General features: G+C 30.1%; 1 protein-coding gene and 1 long non-coding RNA gene across 11 annotated transcripts; one reads left to right on the forward strand and one right to left on the reverse strand.

Annotated features, from left to right (window-relative positions):
* The first annotated feature begins 1687 nt into the window (after positions 1–1687).
* On the forward strand, positions 1688–3748 carry LOC106384997. 10 transcript variants are annotated; one of them, XR_007319005.1, is made up of 5 exons: positions 1688–2002; positions 2085–2218; positions 2293–2412; positions 2834–2931; positions 3006–3748. It is a non-coding gene; the product is annotated as an uncharacterized LOC106384997 (long non-coding RNA). The 10 variants fall into 10 exon arrangements; XR_001277062.3 differs by having other exon boundaries at positions 2293–2408; XR_002655712.2 differs by having other exon boundaries at positions 2327–2412.
* A 6911-nt stretch (positions 3749–10659) lies between these two features.
* LOC106406795 (UPF0481 protein At3g47200) lies at positions 10660–15845 on the reverse strand. The gene is made up of 5 exons (XM_013847532.3): positions 15519–15845; positions 15131–15302; positions 12063–12633; positions 11339–11636; positions 10660–11259 (listed from the first exon to the last, which is right to left on the reverse strand). Exons 2-5 carry the CDS (start codon positions 15280–15282, stop codon positions 10916–10918), a joined length of 1365 nt encoding a protein of 454 aa, XP_013702986.2. The 5' UTR covers positions 15283–15302; positions 15519–15845; the 3' UTR covers positions 10660–10915.
* Between the last annotated feature and the right edge of the window lie 3723 nt (positions 15846–19568).

Below are 19568 nucleotides of genomic sequence, written 5' to 3' on the forward strand. Positions count from 1 at the left end.
TTTATAATTTATAGCTAAATCTGGACACATATATTAACCGATTAAAACCTATGGCCGGAGGAGCATTCAGTGTCAGAAAGTAAAAGTAAATTAATAAGATCAGATCAAATAAATTAAACTTGAATTTTTTTACCACTACTAAGTCTATAACTAAAGAAATCAAAAGTTTAAGACTAGAAAATCTTGGAAGTGTACTATCCTAACAATAGTATATATATATATATATCCATGCAACACACATATATTAATCTATAAAGTATTATATCAAGTTATCGACTTACTTTTCTAAAGATTTTTTTTTATTATAATTCTTTTGTTTTTTTCTTGAGACAATATAATACCGACATAAAAGAAAAAGAGAAAATAAAGAAAGACAAATAAAGAGATCCATTACATAATCCCTTGGTGGGTTCATTAGAAAAATACCTAAATAAAAGAGTAGTTTAAAAATGCTCAATCGAACAACTACGAGAACAGCGGATGAAAAAGCAAACACCCCAAGCCATCTTGAACATGGAGAAAGAACCAAAACCCTTTAGCAGGGGTCGGACGTACAGCCAAGGATATGGGGTCACGTGCTCCCATCACATTTTAAATTTTCCTTCAGTAATTCTCATGGTGTCTATGAAATGCTCCGAGCTGAAAAATAGTTTTATGTATATGTGCCCCCACCTAAATACATTCCTGCATCCGCCCATGCCCTTTAGTATTAGATACCAGAGCAAATCAAACTGAACCACCACCTACAAGATTCGGACCGCTAACGTGGATGAAAGACTACAAATGTGAAAGGTTATCAAAAGTGAACTCATGATTCGCAACCTAATCTTCAGTAAAGATATCTCTTAACCGCATATGAAGTGTCAGACGAAACGGAAAAAGAAACACCAAAAGCTGGAGGGGAAGAAATATGTTAAGAGAAAAAAGAGTAGGTTATTAGAAAGAGAAGTTATTATATTTTTATTGTATCAAATTAGTTTTCAGAGTACATCTTTATTATACTTTTGAAAAAATACATTATGCGTGTTTTCTTTGTTTTTTGGATACTCTATAAGCAGTGGTGGACCGAGGAAAATTTATTAGAAGTGTCAAAACATAAAATTCTTTGTCAAAACCAAAAACCAACGGGTTCAAGCTTAATAAATCTTTAAGCTATAGGGAGAAAATATTTTTTATGGGTGCCAATTGAACCCCCTTGGTTGCATGTAGGTCCGCCACTGTCTATAAGCGTTATAATTATTATACTTCTGGAAAACAAAATTAAAGCGATGTAATTTATAAGATTTATGATTATGAGTACAGGTAAACTCATATTTTATTATACATTGTACATTTTAACCCCAAAAAGACTTGGCGCACATCTTTATATATAAAGTAGGGCGTGAATATCTTCCACAGTGTCCAGCTATGATGTCATGTCATAAATTAAGCTCTCCTGCGCGCGACATCTGTACCATAAACACAAAACTCATCGTTTCATTAAAAGGTATACGTCATGGGCTTTTTGTTTCACCTCATAATTTGGAATGCTTATGTCGTGGGCTGCATCTACACTTGATTAGGCCCATATCAATCTATATACACAGTACCATTAGTTAAACGCTGCCGTTCTTAACTGTTAACGATACGAGTCCTTATTCTTTTTGAGCTATGAGGCACATAACCTACGTCAGATCGTCTCCCCCCCATTTAAGTCTACGGATTAACTCCTACGGCAATGAATTCATTTCTCCTCTACTATCAAGATTCATTGAATGCCCTACCAATTCAAGGACTATATATGTGTTGTATCGATGTCTAGCAAATTCTCAAACCTTCTTATAATCAAAAACTGATAAAACCTAGAAACACCGCTTCCACCTATGGCGAGTACTAAGCTCCAATTCTTTTGATTTGAAGGCAGATCGTTGAAAGGAGATAGTTGTGACACGTCTTCTTCGTTTTTTGTAGGCAAGGAATATGAAGAGTTTATGGGTTTGGACATGGTTTTTTCGATGAGAAGGTAACACTCCTGATAATTTCCTCTTTTTTATTCAGTTTTAAATTTTTGATTCATCTATTCGATGCATGTCATCTGACTGTAGGCTGTAGGCACTAATATTTTCAGACAACGTTGGTCCAAGGTTTATTGGGGATCATAGACTCAACACTTTCAAGCGCCTGCTGAGTTGTTGAGGGAAGAGAGAATCTACTACTAATACTGACGTGGATTTGCAGGGTATGTTTGGCTACTCATCCTTTTCTCAAGCTCTAACTTTTAATCTGAAATTTAGAGCTTAATAATGTTTTCAGCGGCTGTTACACATGTCTTATGCGGATGTTTTAGGTGTTGTTTGTGGCATCAAGGTCACCTTTAACAATGAAACTCAGAGAATACAACGTGTTATGATTACAATCTGAGTTGAAAAGTAGGTTAGCTTAACGCTTATGTTATATAGTTTTTTTTTTTATAATTTTTGTTGATTTAGTTATTTTATGGCATTTTACGATTCCGTTGCATTTTATTTACAATTTCTGTGGCTGTTTATAGAAAAGTTGTTGCATTTTACGATTTTGTTTCTTACTTTAATTTTTTTTGTTTGTGTATATTCTTAGTATGATTTCTTCATCGTTTGATTGATGCTGATTTGTATTGTGTTCTTTGTGTTGCAGTTTTAGCAGATGTCCCTGCGTCTCTTCCTATTTTAATTTCAGTTTACATCTTAGATGTCTGAATCTCTGTTGATATCTGATTATATGTAACTGGATTTGAAATACATTATGTTGCCAAATGAAATGAGCAATTGAGTGTTTCCAAGATCTGATTCATTGATCGAGTTTGTTTTTTCTGCAGGAGCAAAAAGTGGAATCTTTGGATGATTAGGGCGACACCAGTAGCTTATGGTCCTGGAATAGTGCACCTGTGAGCTTAGAAGAACTTGGACGGCCGAGGTTTGATGTCATAATTGCTTTGTGTTTAATCTCCAGTACATGTTTTTGAGCCGTAAATCGTTTGTGTTTGAAAGTGATGCTCCTGAAGCAAAAAAGGCTGAGAAGAAGAGCAAATCTTAAAGATGGCTCTTAGCACTGCAACAGTCACGTTAGAGAACCAAGCTGCTGAATCCAAAGTGATACCAAAGGATGACGTCAAGTGGATACGAAGGAGGAGGTCGTGAGATATAGAAGAGGCTCACCAACATTGTAGCCAAGAGATGTACACAAAAAGTTCTATTGAGTCTAGCCCATCATCTACTTCAGACTTCTTCCCTAAAGCAAGATAATTTTAAAGTGTTTAATGTGTTACCCTTTTTTTTTTTTGCAACCACCTATGAACTAACAGTATTTTGTCTCTGAACCCAGGGTGGCAACTGTGGCCCTCGCAATGATATATGTCTGGAGCGACTCACTTACCACCAATGTTTGTGTCGGTCCTACTGATAATGAGAATGAACCAGCTGGTGAAACACTGCAGGTGATGCATCGGTCACGAACTTGCTGATCCCGACGAGTTTTAAAGCAACTAAGAAGCACAGAGGATACAGTCTTCAGCCACATCGTCGGCTCCTAGAATAATGCTTAAGCATAGTTGTTGGCATGTTCTAGAGCATTACCAATAGATGCATATTGAGAACCTTTTACGAATTCTAGAAAATTCCTAATTTGTTTCTCTACTCCCTTCTCCATTTTTAAAATTGTTTCTAAAACAACCGAGATATGTTTCTACTCTGACATACAAACAATATTGCAACATTATATTTTTTTTTCTACATGTCTACATTGTCTATTACATATTTGTATGCAATGAGTTACAATTAATGAAACCGAAATAACGTTATATTATCTTCTACACAATACTCATGACTAATATATCTACATGTGTGTGATGCAATGAGTTACATATAAGAATTTGATTAATAATCATGGCTAAACCTCGGCAGATCATGGGTGAACTAAATATAAATATATTTATTGTTCTTAATAATTTAACTATTATGTATAAGAGAAAAGAAATAACTACAAAAGGTTGTTATTATCATATCCACTTACTTTCTTTTATAGCCAAGTAAAATGAATATTAAAAACAATAAATGAAGCCACTAATGTTTTAATAGATTTTTCTTTAAAAGATGAGATAATATTTGTCTAATAATAATAACAACACAAATAATTAAAGTTAATATTATTTTAATTGATAATAAAATGAGAATGAGATTTTCATAATTTTTCTTACAATTTAAAATATTTTTATATTCATTCACACGGCCGTCCGCATGGCGGATTTACGCTAGAGACAATAAAAACTTAGCTTCATAAATGATTAGTTCTTAAGAAAAGAAAAGAAAAAAACACATTACTTCCAAGGAAGTTTTGGATTGGTGGGTTGATTATTTGTCACTAAGTAAATCCCATCAAGTTTAGCAGTGTATGAGCGCATCTGACCACATTTTGAACGCGCTGTTACATAAAGACTCCATACCTCTTGAAAATGCTCCATTTTCTTACCCTGCCTCAAATGACAACGCCACACTATTCTCTCTTTCCCTGCCTCGTTAAATGAAATTTGGTATTTTTCATTGAATTTGACATCATGGATACCTTTATTTTCATTTGTGTTGGACGTGCAGTTGACTTTGAGTATACTGCCAGGTCCAAGTTGATTTTTAAATTCTACAGTGTTTGGAAAGCATCCGGATTTACTTTCATTCAAACCTAAACACATAGCAATAACTAATACAAATATAATGAGATGGTTCATTTTCAGATCTAAAGACGCCAAAGACTCAAAGGTATAGTATTTATAGTTTCTATTTGTAATAAATAATATCTTAAGGTGATAGCTAAATATAGACACAAAATTGACCAACTAAACTTATGGCTGGGGGAGCATTCGGTGTCGAAAAGTAAGGTAAATCCATAAGATCAGATTAAATAAATTAAAGTTGACCGCTATAACTAAAGAAACCAAAAATCTAAGATTGTAGAAATTTGTTGGAAGTGTAATATTGTCAGGAAAATAGTATATGTAAATATATCTCAATAGAGCACATACAATAATTTATAACATACTAAATTTTGATCCGCGTTAAAACACAGATTATATTTATTTTGTAGTAATTTAATAACTAATAAATGAAATTATTGTATAATTTAAAATATTAGCTTAGATGATTTGCATGTTTAGGGTTTTTGTTACTAATGTGATGATCGATCTTATCCGATTTTATCCGTGACAACAATCCAATATGTTGATAATTGACATATAATGAAACGATTTGTTGTCTACAGATAAATGCTTGTATAGCCATATATTACTTGATAAAATGCAAATTTGTATTTCAAAGGTAACTAACATATATAATATATTTCATTAATTAGTTTTATAAATACGCTATATAATATTTGGTACAAAATTTTGTATTTTCAAAATTTAGATGAAAATAAATTGTTAAATACTTATTATTTGAAATCAGTTATTGACCATATGTTAAACAAAATTTGAGCCAACTAATCAGTTATTTATTTTGCCATATTTTAAATTTGGACCAGGTCTAAAATATAACAGTTTACTCCGCAAAAAGAAAATTGTGTTTTCGTGTATATTTCATTCTTTTAAAACGATCTTTTTTTACTGTGTTAACTACATGACTTAATGACATCGTCGGTTTCAATCTCTGACTTAGAAGAATTGTGTGTTCTCTCTAGTTCCCATGACATCCTTCACTACTCATCATCTAGAGGTTAAGTAGATAAAAAGTAAAACTCTAAATTAATAGATTAGATATATACATATATATATATATTTCATTTTTCATAAAATTTTATTATTCTTAACACATTTGTTATAATAAAAAATAAAGCTGAAGACTTTTTTCTAATCATGCAAATAATCTATTAATCTACTAAATTGTGTAAATGATTGGAATACATACGTTTGACATACCATTTGTTTGGATTTTCATGAGATATGTTAGTAAATAAAGTTAAAAACAAATAATTATGTGATATGTTGTTTACGTTTTATGCACTAGACAGATCTTTATATAATACTTTGAGTCTGATTTCTAAACTAAGTAGACATCCAGAACGAATGATCTATGTTTAGGTAGGACATAAAAATAAAATATAATTCTACTATTTATTTTTAACAAAAAATACATGTAAATAGTTTTACTTATGTTTGTAATAGTTTTCATATGTTTCAGATTTTAAAACTTAAAAATATTATTTTCCATTACAGAAGAGTAAAACATGTCCAGAATGGTCTAAAATTTTAAAAGTTCTAGTGGGACAAACTCAAGTTCAAAGTATCTCCCATTTAACCAATTCTCTCTAAAAAGTACAGGACATGACTTCATCAAGTCTCCGGAAAACTTTACAATCACAAATCCGGATCTGGGTCTCTTATAACATGTAAAATAGAAATAAATGTAATTAAAATATAAGCCTACCAAACATAGCTTTTTCGCGATCGAGTGGAATGGTCCAAGCAAGGTGTGCAAGAAAGAACTTTAGTCTAACATCTAGCCTTAATAGAAACAGCAGGCCCGTGAGAGATAGAAATCACTCCCACTCCAACATTCCGATAATTCTTAACACCACATAATAAGAAGCAATACAAACCAACATAACATCTACATGCTGAATAACCTTTGTACATAAATATTTTTCCAATATTACATAAGGAATCAAATTACAAGAGGCGAATCTTTTTGTAAAATAATAAGATGATGAGATTTTGATATTTATAAATGGTATATAAGAAGGACTGGCAATAAGCATATCGTCTTCGCTAGGACATTTCTCTTCACTTATAAACATCGTCTTCTTTATAAAAAATTGAAATTGTCTTTCCACATTATTTTCTTTCAACTCTTACACTTGCTACATCTTTTAAAATTTTAGTCTTGTAGCAAAAAACTAAAATGTATTTACCACAGAAACTAATGAAAGATCTAAGATGAAGAAGGGTTAAATGATTTTCAATAATAGAATTCAATTTTTTGAAAGACAATATACGAGTGGAGAGATGTTTACTGAAGAGAAAATTCATATACAAGTAAAGGAAAAAAGTAATGCAATATAATTTAGAAGATTGATACAATATAACTTTATTATTTTTTGTATATTATGACCAGTGTTTTTAAAACCGAACCGACCCGATGGTTGAACCAGGTTCGACCATGAACCGGTTACATAACCGGATTGGATCTAATAATTGGTTCGACCATAGCTGGATTATATTTCAGAGTTATTAGGCTGATAGAAACCATTAAAACTATAAAAAATCTATAAATCATTCATATAAACATAAAACTAGTTTGTATTTATAATGTTTTATATTTTAAATTCATTTATATTTTAAATTCATTTATATTTTAATTATGTATTATATTTATTAATATTACTTTTAAATTTATACATTAAAAATTTACTAAACCAGGTTTAACTCGGTTGAACCATATTAAACCGGACCCAAAAATTATCCGGTTCAGCTTCCGGCCCGATTTTAAAAACATTGATTATGACCCTAATTAAAAAAATAAAGGACTTAACACACAAGGCACAGAAAACTCAGCTTCATAAATACTACTCTTAAGAAGAAGAAAGATAACCCATTATTTAATAACTTCCCAATGAAGTATTTGCTTGGTGTTCAGAAAATTGTTTTTAACTATGAAAATGCTATCAGCTTGAGCAATATATTCACGTTTCTGACCACATCGAGCCATGTCAAGGACAAACTTGTACGTGTGAAGAAGAGAGGACTTGTACGTGTGAAGGAACTTAATCTCAACTAAGTCAATTGACTAGTCTTTCTCTTTTATTTTGTTTCAGCTAAATAAAACAGAGCATATCTCCACTTCCTGTTCTGTAGCAGAGTCGGGGCCGGCTCTTACCCATGGCAACATACGCATTTGCCATGGATCCATGGATCTATAAAAAAAATTTGTGTTGTTTAAAAAGTCTATTTCAATTTGTTAAATTATTAAAAAGGTCTATAATTAAGTAAATTTAATTTATTTATTAAAAAATAAAATAAAAAGAAATTTGTACTTTCACCATTAGTTTTGATATATTTTATTTATTTATTTAAGGTCTTAAATTATTTCCAATCATATTCTATTTTTTACTCCAAACATCATATTTGAGTAAAATATATTCCTATCCCATTCTATTTTCAACTCCAAAATGAGTAATGGCTAAGGTTACTCCATTGAAACCTTTTTATTTAGAGAATGATCTTTTAAATCTTAAATGTTTTTATTTCATACTTAAATATTTAAAAATAGTACAATAACATAAAAATATCATTTCCATAAGAGATTAATTAATAATTTTACATAAAGATGCATAAACTAATAAAATATCAAAACTAAACATAAAAAATATATAAAAAATTATAAAATAAGTAATTTAATAATCGAGTAAATCATTTTTGGAACCGCTAAGATCAGTGAAGTATCGTCCAACAAATGAAAATGATCGATTTTAAAATTTTCTTCTTCAATTTAGGTAAATCAAAGATAAAGAAGCTCATTATTCATTATGAAATGCACCAATTTACCATTTGTGAAAAATATTCCAATGCTCAATATTGAACCAAAATCTGATATCTTATATATATTACTAGCTTTTGACCTGCGCACCCGCGCGGATGTATCTTCATTTTTTAGTTTTTAAAAATCTCATAAATATAATTGTTTATGTTCTTGTTATATATTCATAATTTTTGACAACGTTGCATCATGTTCCATGTATTTTGCGTCTATTTATATGAGATTGTGTTTTTGTTTTATTGTATTTTTATCCATTCTACTTGGTAAAGTAAAAATTAAAGTGTAAAATATAAACATTAAAATTTAAAGTACATTTGCTGGTTTTATGAAATTATAATATTAATATTTGGATTTAAAGTTGAATATGCTTAATAAAATTTTAGATTGATATTTTTTTAAACAAATATACTATTTAGAGAGAAACATTAAAAATAGTGATTGCAAGTTATTAAAAGCAACTTACGAAAATAAGTACACATTTTTGCTAATTTTATTAAGCCACCCTAATTGAAATTAAACGTTTGGGCCATTTTGTTATCATGAAAAATTAGGTAATAATTTAACAATATAGATCGTTGAACGTTGAACATGAAGCAAAGCCCTTTTTTTTTATTCGACCTTTATGTACTTAATATTGATTAGATCATGCATAAGACATCGTCAATGAGAATATTGTTGTCTATAAATGTTTTGCTATCAATAACATTTTGTAAACTTATCATCAATTGTTTGTTTTGTAATGAGTTAGCTAATTTATAAACAACTGGTTATAGAGTTCGTCGGTTTGGATTCAAAAAATATAAATAGTTATGATCTGGGCCAGATAGATATAATAGGCTCAAAACAATATTATCTTATACGAAACCAAACCCGTGAATTTAGTTTCCAAAACGGATTGTTAATCGAATTTACGGTGTAGAGAAGTTAATGTTTAAAAAAAAAAAAAGTTAATGTATAATAGAGAAGTTAATGTATAAAACGACTGTGCAGAGACCAGTTGCATTTTATTGTAATTTTTAAAGAAAACTTAGGGTCAAGATTAATTTGTACTCATGTTTTAATAGTTTAGATTGTAGTTTTTAATAATAAATGTTTAATTTAAATGAATTATTTTTTTATGGAAGTTTTGTAAATATAGATAGTTAGAGTTAATTGATCATTTTCATAAGTAGAAAGTATTAGTAACAATTATTAATTAAATAAAAGTAGGATCATTGATGACAAAAAAAAGTAGGATCATTCTAAAATATTCTTTTTGGTGTAAAAAATGGAGTAATACATTGGAGTAAAATCTAACTCCATTTTGGTGTTGTATCATTATAGTGCAAAAAATGGAGTATTGCATTGAAGATGCTCTTAGAGCTCAAGTTATAAAAAATGCAGTGAAGAAAAAATATAGATAATATTTATAAAAGGGTCTATATTCCGTGTTTTGTCCAGGGCTATTATATTGGTTAAGACGGTATTGAGCACGTTTGTTATTTGTTTCCAGTATTGTAGTAACTCAGTTCCATCTCCTTTTCTATATAAATGGAAAACAACAGAAAGAAGGTAGTCATAACTACCCAAAATCAAATGTCTTGTGTTTTAAGTATTACAATCTCTTGCTTTGAAGAGTGACCAGATTAGCTTAGAGCTATCAGAAGATCTCACAGACATCATTATGAATCTTAATTTGTTTCATCGACTTTGTTACGGCTCTCACGTCTTTAGCAAACTATACCTTCACAAATCCGAATCCAAAACATAGATACGTATCTCGATCTCTTCTTCCTTATGTTGGCTCGGTGGTCGCCCTGAGTTTTTTTTTTGCTCTTGTCTTTTCTTGTTTTTTGGTATTGTTTCTTGGTATTGTTTCTTAAATAAGACATGTTAGTTTTGGTAAAATAACTTGCCGATTGACATTAGTCGAGGGAGACTACATTTCCCATCGTGGTTTTACTTTGCCCCTACTAGTTTTCTACACAACCAAAATCCAAAACGGTGGCTTATCTTTTAAAATGTTCGGTATTCTTGTTTGTGACGATTAAAACCTGATGCACCAGAAATCATCAGTAAACACACTTAGCTATCATATATTCGTATATTATATGTGTGAGGCTTCTTGCAAAAAGAGGAACAATAACGTAGAAACTGCATAGATTTAAAACACAATTGTCTTCTACAAAAATAAACAACCAACCACCAAAATACATGAATACTTAAAAAAGGAAGACTCGGAAACAAGCAGAAGATAGAGAAGTTACTCGAAGCAAGGCGCCATATTTATTTATTTTCTTTAAAGAAAATTTAAGGACATCAATTTAAATTAATATATAGTGGCTTGAAAGAGTTCATGTGTCTTGTGGATGAAGATTCCGAACCTCATCTCCTCCAGTTTAAGGGGCATCCTTTCTTTGGTCAGCTTTAGATGTCATATATATTATGGTCGGTGGCACTGACTCGAAGCTTTTGTAAGCTTGGATTACAGAAGCCACCGTCCCAATCAGAGTCAAAAACAAGAGAAACACGGCTGCACATGTAGCTGTTCCGGTCAACAAGTCGGGGAAGTACACTTTGCTGAGAGTGGCCCAATACCTATTTCTCCGAGATTTATAGTGAGCTTTGAGATTCATGGCTATGCTGCGGTATTGCGAACTTGTCGGTTCCTTCAGGCCACGGTTTAAATCGTTTATCATCTGCACCACCAAGTTTGGACTACCCATACGGTTTCTTAGTACCCCTGTGTGTTCAAGCAATACATGTTTGTTATTATCTTTTTAAGAGATAAATGTATAAACTGATTTCGTGATATGTTTTACCTTCTGCCGTGAGTACCTCAACGTCTCTTTCGTTAGTAATTAATAAGTTTATGAAATTTATGTAGTTAGATGTAAAGGGGTTTACAGCACCATGGGACTGTTCAAATGCAATGACATTTCTTAGAATGGTTTCAGAAGCTTCGTCCGCACGGAAACTCGACATTACTAAGCAACCTTCTTTAAATGACACATGCAGCGAATAATCATCCGTCTCCTTTCCGCTGGAGATCGATGTCATCGGCTGTAAATTACCGCTGTGAGATCTGTCTCGTTCTGACGATTTCCATTGACTGGGTGTCTGAAACAAAAAAGGGTTCAGAATATTCTGTTCTCAGAGCGTTTTCAAAACATTAATTTAAAATGTCGAATTCAAACTTTAAAACGTAACAAAACCAATAGGAAATTTTTACCCAAAATGTAACTATATATATATATATATATATCCAAATCCAAAATAAAAAGACTAAAAATTTCTAAGAACATCATTATCTGGAGAAACTATGTAAGTCTTTTTATTAAATGAGAAATACCAATATTTCAATGCTGTTACTGTTTTTGATTTATATTTAAAATTTAAAGCATTAGTGTGGTAACATGTGGAAAGACAGTTTCTAAAAACTGCTGATGGACTCTTCGTTCAGGATGGTAAAGCTTTACAGAAAGAAGAAAAAAATCAATATAGAAAACGAAACTTAAAAAGAAGAGGAAATAAAAGATGCAATACCTTGAATTTCACTCCTGCACGGGACAGGTTATCCGCGTTCGCCATCTCCCCAATAGCTTCACCAGTCAAGTCGTTCAGATTTGGAGTTTCCTCAAGAGATTCCTCATAAACACACCGGAACATGTCTGTGAAATGCCTGAAGTTTGTTTTCTTTTTTATCTTCAGGGAAAAGAAGTTCAGGATGAATTGTTCAACCGTCCCCATTATACCCAATTTCTCCATATGTGAACCGAACAGTTTCTGGAAAATGAAAAACGGAAGTTGATTCTCAAGCAACATGAGATCTTGTTTCACATCTGCAGTGTGCTTAGTGTCATGTGAGTTTTCACCATGCGTGATAATGAATTCCATGATGAAAACTGAATCCTCTAGGATATGGTCCACGAAGGATTCAGGTGGTACCCACTCGGTCGATATCTCATAGCTTCCCCGAATATTTTTTTCTTCTGCTATTATGATTTCCTTCATATCCTGAATAGACTTTGGCCCCACTTTTTCTGTGAAAGATTTTAAGTATGTCTTCTTTTGTTTCTCCATGTTCACATACTTTTGTTTTGTTTTGTTGGTTTGCCTAATAAGCATCCATCACCATATTAATCAATTAACCAAAACTTTTTTTTTTCTTGATAGATACTTTCCATAAACTGTTTTTGTACCAAATTTTTAATTCATTTTCTATCAATATTCAACCAAATATCATTTCATATTAACAACAGAATTCCAATATAAGTTTTTGAGAGTTATTTTCTTTTGATAATATTTGAAGTTAAATTTTAGATATCTATTTAAGTAAGCTTTACACATACAAACTAAAAATGTAAAAGAACTTTATCATATAAGTCATATACACTACTACATAGATATTTATCTCATTTCTAAAACTGTTAAAAATTTGAAGTCTTATATATGTAACTTTAATAAGCTTTATATTAAGAAAATTCTCAAATAGACTTTTAACGTGAAAGTTACAAACAAAATTTAGTTGGTACTTCATTTCTTTTGGATTTACCAATAGTAAATTATTTAGAAATTAGGTTAATTGTGATTGGTATGGCTGTAGTTATAGATTAATTTTCGTAGAATTGAGTTTTAGATTTCTGTTGTAGTTGTTTGTTTTTTGTGTGACAAAATCCTACAGCTCTTAAATTCTTGTAATAATTGCTTTGAAAAAGAAAAAAGAACAATAAAGAGCTGTATTAACTAGGATTGGGCAAAATATCTGAATCCGAGGAACCGAACTGAATTTGGTCCAAAAAGTAGTACTGAATCTGAACAGAATATGCTTGAATATCCGAATAGGTTCATATTTTAATATCTGGATAACCGACACTGAACCCGATCTGAACCTAAATATTTCGGATATCCAAAACTATCTGAATAAAAGTTATATACTTAAATATATTAAGTACTTTTAGATTTAATATCGAAAAATAAAATATATAATTTCTTTTAAATTTTCAGAAAACCTCAATATATATAATAATAGCCAAAAATAAATGTAACAAATTCCATAAAAATACTCAAACTAAACTTCGTTACGTTTTTTAATATCCAAATTTTTCGTTACACAGTTTGAAACCTAACTATTTCTCTCATTTTAATACACAAACTTTTAGATTATGCCCATTAGTACCCAATATGTGCTTCTTTTAATCAAAAATATTAATAAGTTTCAAACAAAATTTTAAAAAATTCCAAAATCTAATTAAAAAAGCTTAAAAGCTTCAACTTTTATTTTAAGTTATAGGAAAGAAAGTAACTAAATTATGGAGGAAATTGTAATTTTGGAAAAATAATTTTAAATGAAAATAAAGAAATTCGTTTTTTATTTCAGAAAATAAACTAAATTTAATATTTAAAATTTAAAATATTTATTACAGAATTTAAGATTTCCATCATTTAGTTACTTTTATTTCTAAAGCATAAAATAATTTAAGATTTTTTCGTGAAATTTAGATATTTTTTAGTTTTATTTGAAACTTATTAATTTTTTGATTAAAATAAACATAGCTTGGTTGTTAAAATGGGCAAAATTTTAAAATTTTGGGTGTTAAAATGAAAAAATAGTTAATGTATTAAACTGGATAGCGAAAAAGTTTGTATATTAAAAAAAATTAACTTAATTTATTTAGGGTATTTTTATGAAATTTTCCCAAACTAAATATCCAAAATAGTTTAAAAGACATTTACAACACCAAAACTCCTAATGATTTTTCTTCCAAATATTCAACGTGAACCAATTTTATCTGAATTTAGATATTTAGACATGTGATGTTCAAACTTGTATGTTATTTATTATTTTATTTTGTATTTTTGAGAATTTTAAAGCATATATGAATTTTTATTTTAAATAACTAAATGAGTATTCAAACTCAAACCAAACCCGCAAAGATCTATACTGAACCTAGACCAAAATTTAAAAAATATTTGAATGTGGTTATGCTTTATATAATAAAGCACAAGTCACTTGAGCCATCAAAATTTGACATGTGTAATTTTTTTTAAAAACCTTAAAAATTAAAAAAAAATCATAAAAAATTAAATTTAACATTGTACAAAAAAAAACAAATATGTATCACCACGTTCGTTTGATTGTAGATGTTTAGTAACTGTAAAAAAAAGTTCCTGTTTTTTTTCTAATTATTATCATAACACTTGAAAAATTCAGCAACTCTCAATATTAACGGTTTCATCACCTTTCACTCAAAATTTTATGTATTTTTCTCTCATCTTCTTTGTCTTTTTTTTATATTTTATATATGATCCACTAAAATATTTAAAGCCTGATTAGTAAGCAAATGTAGTAAAGGCTGTAAAAAATTCCGCAGCCCAACTAATTTTTTGTTTTTTTTGAAACAAAGCCCAACTAATAGAGTAGCAGTATTTAATCTATCAATTTGTTTGATGGCTTTTTGTTTACTTAACACAAACTATTTATTCTCCAGCGGTTAATTTTCAACTATTTTTTTTCCTAATCATTACATTTCTATCTCAAGTCTCAAATCTCAATTAATGAAACCTGCTCCATGAACCATGATAATGACAAAATCGTATGTGAATATGCGTACCCTTGATCACTACTCGTTCCAGCACCGTCGTTAGCAGTCTGTTTTATAGAACGATTATGCAGACCGATGAGGACCACCTGAGGTCTATAGGCTTGGGGTTTCACATTCCGAATTGACTTTGATACTTTGTAAATGCAATGTCCTGGATCCATCCTCGACACTAAACCTTTTTCTGCATCAAATTTTGTTTTATAAAATATATAAAGTACATCCAACAGTAACATATATAACCATAGAGAAGCTGAAGAGTGAAATATCATATATATATATATATCATAATGCATAATTGATATTAAAATTGGTAATAATTTATCATCTGGGGCATGTATATATATATATGTATACATAAACAAATATCAAAGACATCCAACTAGCCAAAAGAGCTTACTATTAAAAATGGAAGAGCCACTGAAGGAGGAGTGAAGTCTCTTGTAAAACTTTTTCACGGTTGGACTTGCTTAGATTTGCAGCAGAAAGAGGGATCTTATATAACATCGGCAATTTCTGACAGAGAGGAAGAGGATCATATTCTATAAATAAAATTGTGCAACTTGTGGAGATAAATGAAAAAAAATTCAAAACTACCCTCCAATTACCATATTTATGCAAAATTAACTTTCAGTAATACAAAAAGAAAGAACTTCAAAATAATAAACTAGTGCAGCTTGTGTTTAGAATAAGAGAGTGATATATATGTCTAAATACAGTAGAATATCTATACATTAATACTTCATAAATTAATAATCACAATAAATTTATAAATTTATATGCTCTAAGTTGGACATCTAAAAAGTATGACATAATTCGATAAATAATAAGATAAACAATTTTTAGAAAACTCTTAATATGGTCTCATTAAAATCATAAATCAATATTTACAATATATACATTTTATATAAACATAATAAAAAAAAATCGTTAAAATAAATTTGATATCTAATTTCATTTTCATTTCAATATTTTAATGTTGCTTTTGTAATCTATCATACATATCTAATAAAAATAGATGAAATTTAAATATATAAAGTTTAACTAATATATAATATCATGAAATAAAATATTTTCTTATGTTTTAAACAAAATTTAAAAATATAAATCAAAAGGGGGAATTATTTTAAATTAGTTAATGAACTAGCATAATCTCAAAATTTTAATTTATAGAGGTTTACTGTATGATACACATTGTTAATTTATATTGACTACGTCAACCCATGTGCATGGAGAATCAATTTCCTAATATGATGTATGTGGTGATGTAACTATGTTATAGAGAAGCTCATGCAACATTATGGTTAGGCTGAGACGAATCTGGATATCTGGATAATTTAGGATATCCATATCCGTCGAATTCGTTAATTTAATATTCGGATCCGGATCCGTGGCTTCCGGATATCTGTATTTCGGATATCCGTTTAGATATTATATTACCCACGAATATCCGGATTTGGATCCGGATCCGTAAAAAAAATTAAAAAATATATTTTTAAAAACAATACTAAATTTTATAAAATAATAATTAAATAAAATATTTATTTAAGATTTTTTATATATATGTATAATATTGGAAAAATTAAAATATAATATTATAAGACTAATTTATGTATAAATATTAATATATCAAAAATAAATATTAATGAAATTAATTTTTTTAATATATTATAAAAATATGGACGTAAAAATTAAGATATCCGGAATCGGTTTTGACGGATCCAAGATTTTACTATCCAGATTTGGATCCAGATACTCCGGATATCCTATTTTCGTAGCGGATCCGGAGCGGATCTGGATCCCGGATAATAATCTCATGTCTAATTGTGGTGATATATATGAAAATGCTTGAAACTTGATTAATTATCTATATCATCAAAATTTATTTACGTTTTTGGTCATTTGTTCAGAAAATTTAATGGTCAAGCGTGTTTGAGCTCGATTAATGAAATAATGAATGGATAAAGCAACGTAAGATTAACCAGTTTCTTAAAAAGGATATGTCAACTTCCTAATGGTTTTGTAAATTTCAGCCACAGGCCCACAGGGGTTGTATATAACTCGTAAGTGATTATTCATGCTCAATAAATGGTATACGTATTTACCAAATAAATATATTATATATAATAATTAATTAGTATTTTATTTTTATTTATATTTTAAGTTGTTTTGTAGTGTGTTATGCAACATTGATAGTTATGTAACACTGATAAGTTTTTTTTTTAACTGTATTTTTTTCTTAAAAAGGAAAATATTATGTACTATTTTTTTTGTAACATATAGTATATTTTTATCTGTGTTCTTTAATTTCCTCTCTTAGGAAATATATCTCTTCCTCTCGGTCTCCGCCCTCCGCTCTCCATCTCTGTCCCTCTCGGTCTCCGCTCTCCATCTCTCTCCCTCTCTCTTTCACGATCCCTTCTCTCTCTCACCATGAAAGTCTTAAGTCTTAATCACTATATATGACAGTTGACAAAAAAAAAATCACTATATATGACATAGGCATGGTTGCTTATGCAGGTAAAAACTAGTTAGATGATGTCATGACTCATGTGTCGTTTATGGTGTCGATGCATGTGAAAAAGTTATTTATATATAATAGACAAGGTCTCCCATTATTATATTCATAATAAATTTAATAGTTTAAGTGTAATTATTGTAGTTTTTTTAATAAATGTATAATTAATTAATAATTATTGTAGTTGATAAAGAAAGCTGTAATTATTGTTGGATATCCGCTAGCTCTCCATCTCTCTCCCTCTCTGTTTCACGATCCCTTCTCTCCTTTTCTCAGCATGAAGTCTTATGTTTTGTTTATGTTTACTTTATCACTATATAATGATACTAGGTATGCTTATGCAGGTAAAAACCAGTTAGATGATGTTTGTGTGGTACAGATCCGAATATCCAAGAAATTTAGGATATCCGGATCCGTGGATTTAATATCCGGATCCGAATTCGTGGTTTCCGGATATCATTATTTCGGATATGCGTCTTTATATTCTACTACTCGCGGATATTTGGATCCGGATCCGCAAAAATAACTAAAAATAATATATAAATTAAATATTTATACAAGATCTATATATATATATATGTCTATAATATTGTAAAAACTAAAATATAATATTATAAAATTAATTTATGTATAAATATTAATATATAATAAATATTAGTGAAATTTAAAAATTTAATGTGTTTTAAAAATACAGATCCAAATATCCAGATCCGGATTCGGTTTGGACGGATCCAAAATTTTACTATCCGGATTTGGATCCGGACATTCCGGATATCCTATTTTTGGAGCGGATCCGAAGAATATCTCGGATAATAAGTCCAAGGCCTAGCTCGCATTAACATAACACAATATAAGTTTAATAGTTTAAGACTTAAGAGTGATTATTGTTATTGCAAAGAAAGGTGTAACTATTGTTGGATATTGTTTTTTTTTTTTGAGAAAACTATTGTTGGATATTGTTTACACGTCAAGAGAAGTTTCTTTCATTTTGAGATGATTATATCTTTTTATCTTTTAGTTGGTCAATAAAATAAATTATTAAGTAGAATAACACGACTGTATCATATTCCTGAAACGTTTTATGTTTTTTTTTTGTGTGTAAATTTATTTTTCCTTTTTGGATAAAGAAATTCACTACGCAGGAAAGCCGTGTAAATATTAGTTTACTTTCTTACTTTCCACTGGCATCTTACAAGTTATCATTGTCATGCAAAGTATTTTAAAGTAACACTGTTTTTATTAGTATGATTGAAATTAGTGCCCCATAAATTTAGTATTGATATATAATGTCTATGTAAATCTTCTGTTATAACCAGAAGAATGATTTTTTTTTTCAAACTTGAGGTGGTCTGGGTAACCAAACTGGAATAGAACAACCAATGTAACATAAAGGTCTATGAAAAGAACGTGCATTCCTAGCTAACGAATCTGCAATCGCATTCTGTGTCCTTGGGAGGCAGTTGATCTTGAAGTTTGAAAAGCACAACCGAAGAGTTTGAATGATTTCCAGCTCAGTTGAGAAATTGGGCTAATCTTGCGGCTGTTCTATCATTGCAATCAGGTCCTTGCAATCAGTCCCAAATCTCTGACAGGTCGAGTGTTGTATCATACTCTCCATTGCCCATCGTAGCGCTTCCAGTTTCGAGTGTAGAGGTGTCTCACGTCTCCTAAGATTCATTGTTCCTATGAGCTGAACCTTTCCCATGCTATCCTTCCAAACTCATCTCAGTCCACTAAACTGAGCTGTGGAGGTCCATGAACCATCCACCATACAAATATTACCAAGCATATGGCTTGTGTATCTTCAACAAGTTGTACCTGTGGAGTGACATGTGAAGTTTCCTTTGCATTATACCAAGCTTGGCACTCACTTTCTGCATACCTGACTAGTTCCAATGGGTCTCTCTCAATGCCTCTAAACAACTTATCATT

This window comes from Brassica napus, chromosome C2 (genome assembly GCF_020379485.1).
Source record: "Brassica napus cultivar Da-Ae chromosome C2, Da-Ae, whole genome shotgun sequence".
Lineage (NCBI taxonomy): Eukaryota > Viridiplantae > Streptophyta > Magnoliopsida > Brassicales > Brassicaceae > Brassica > Brassica napus.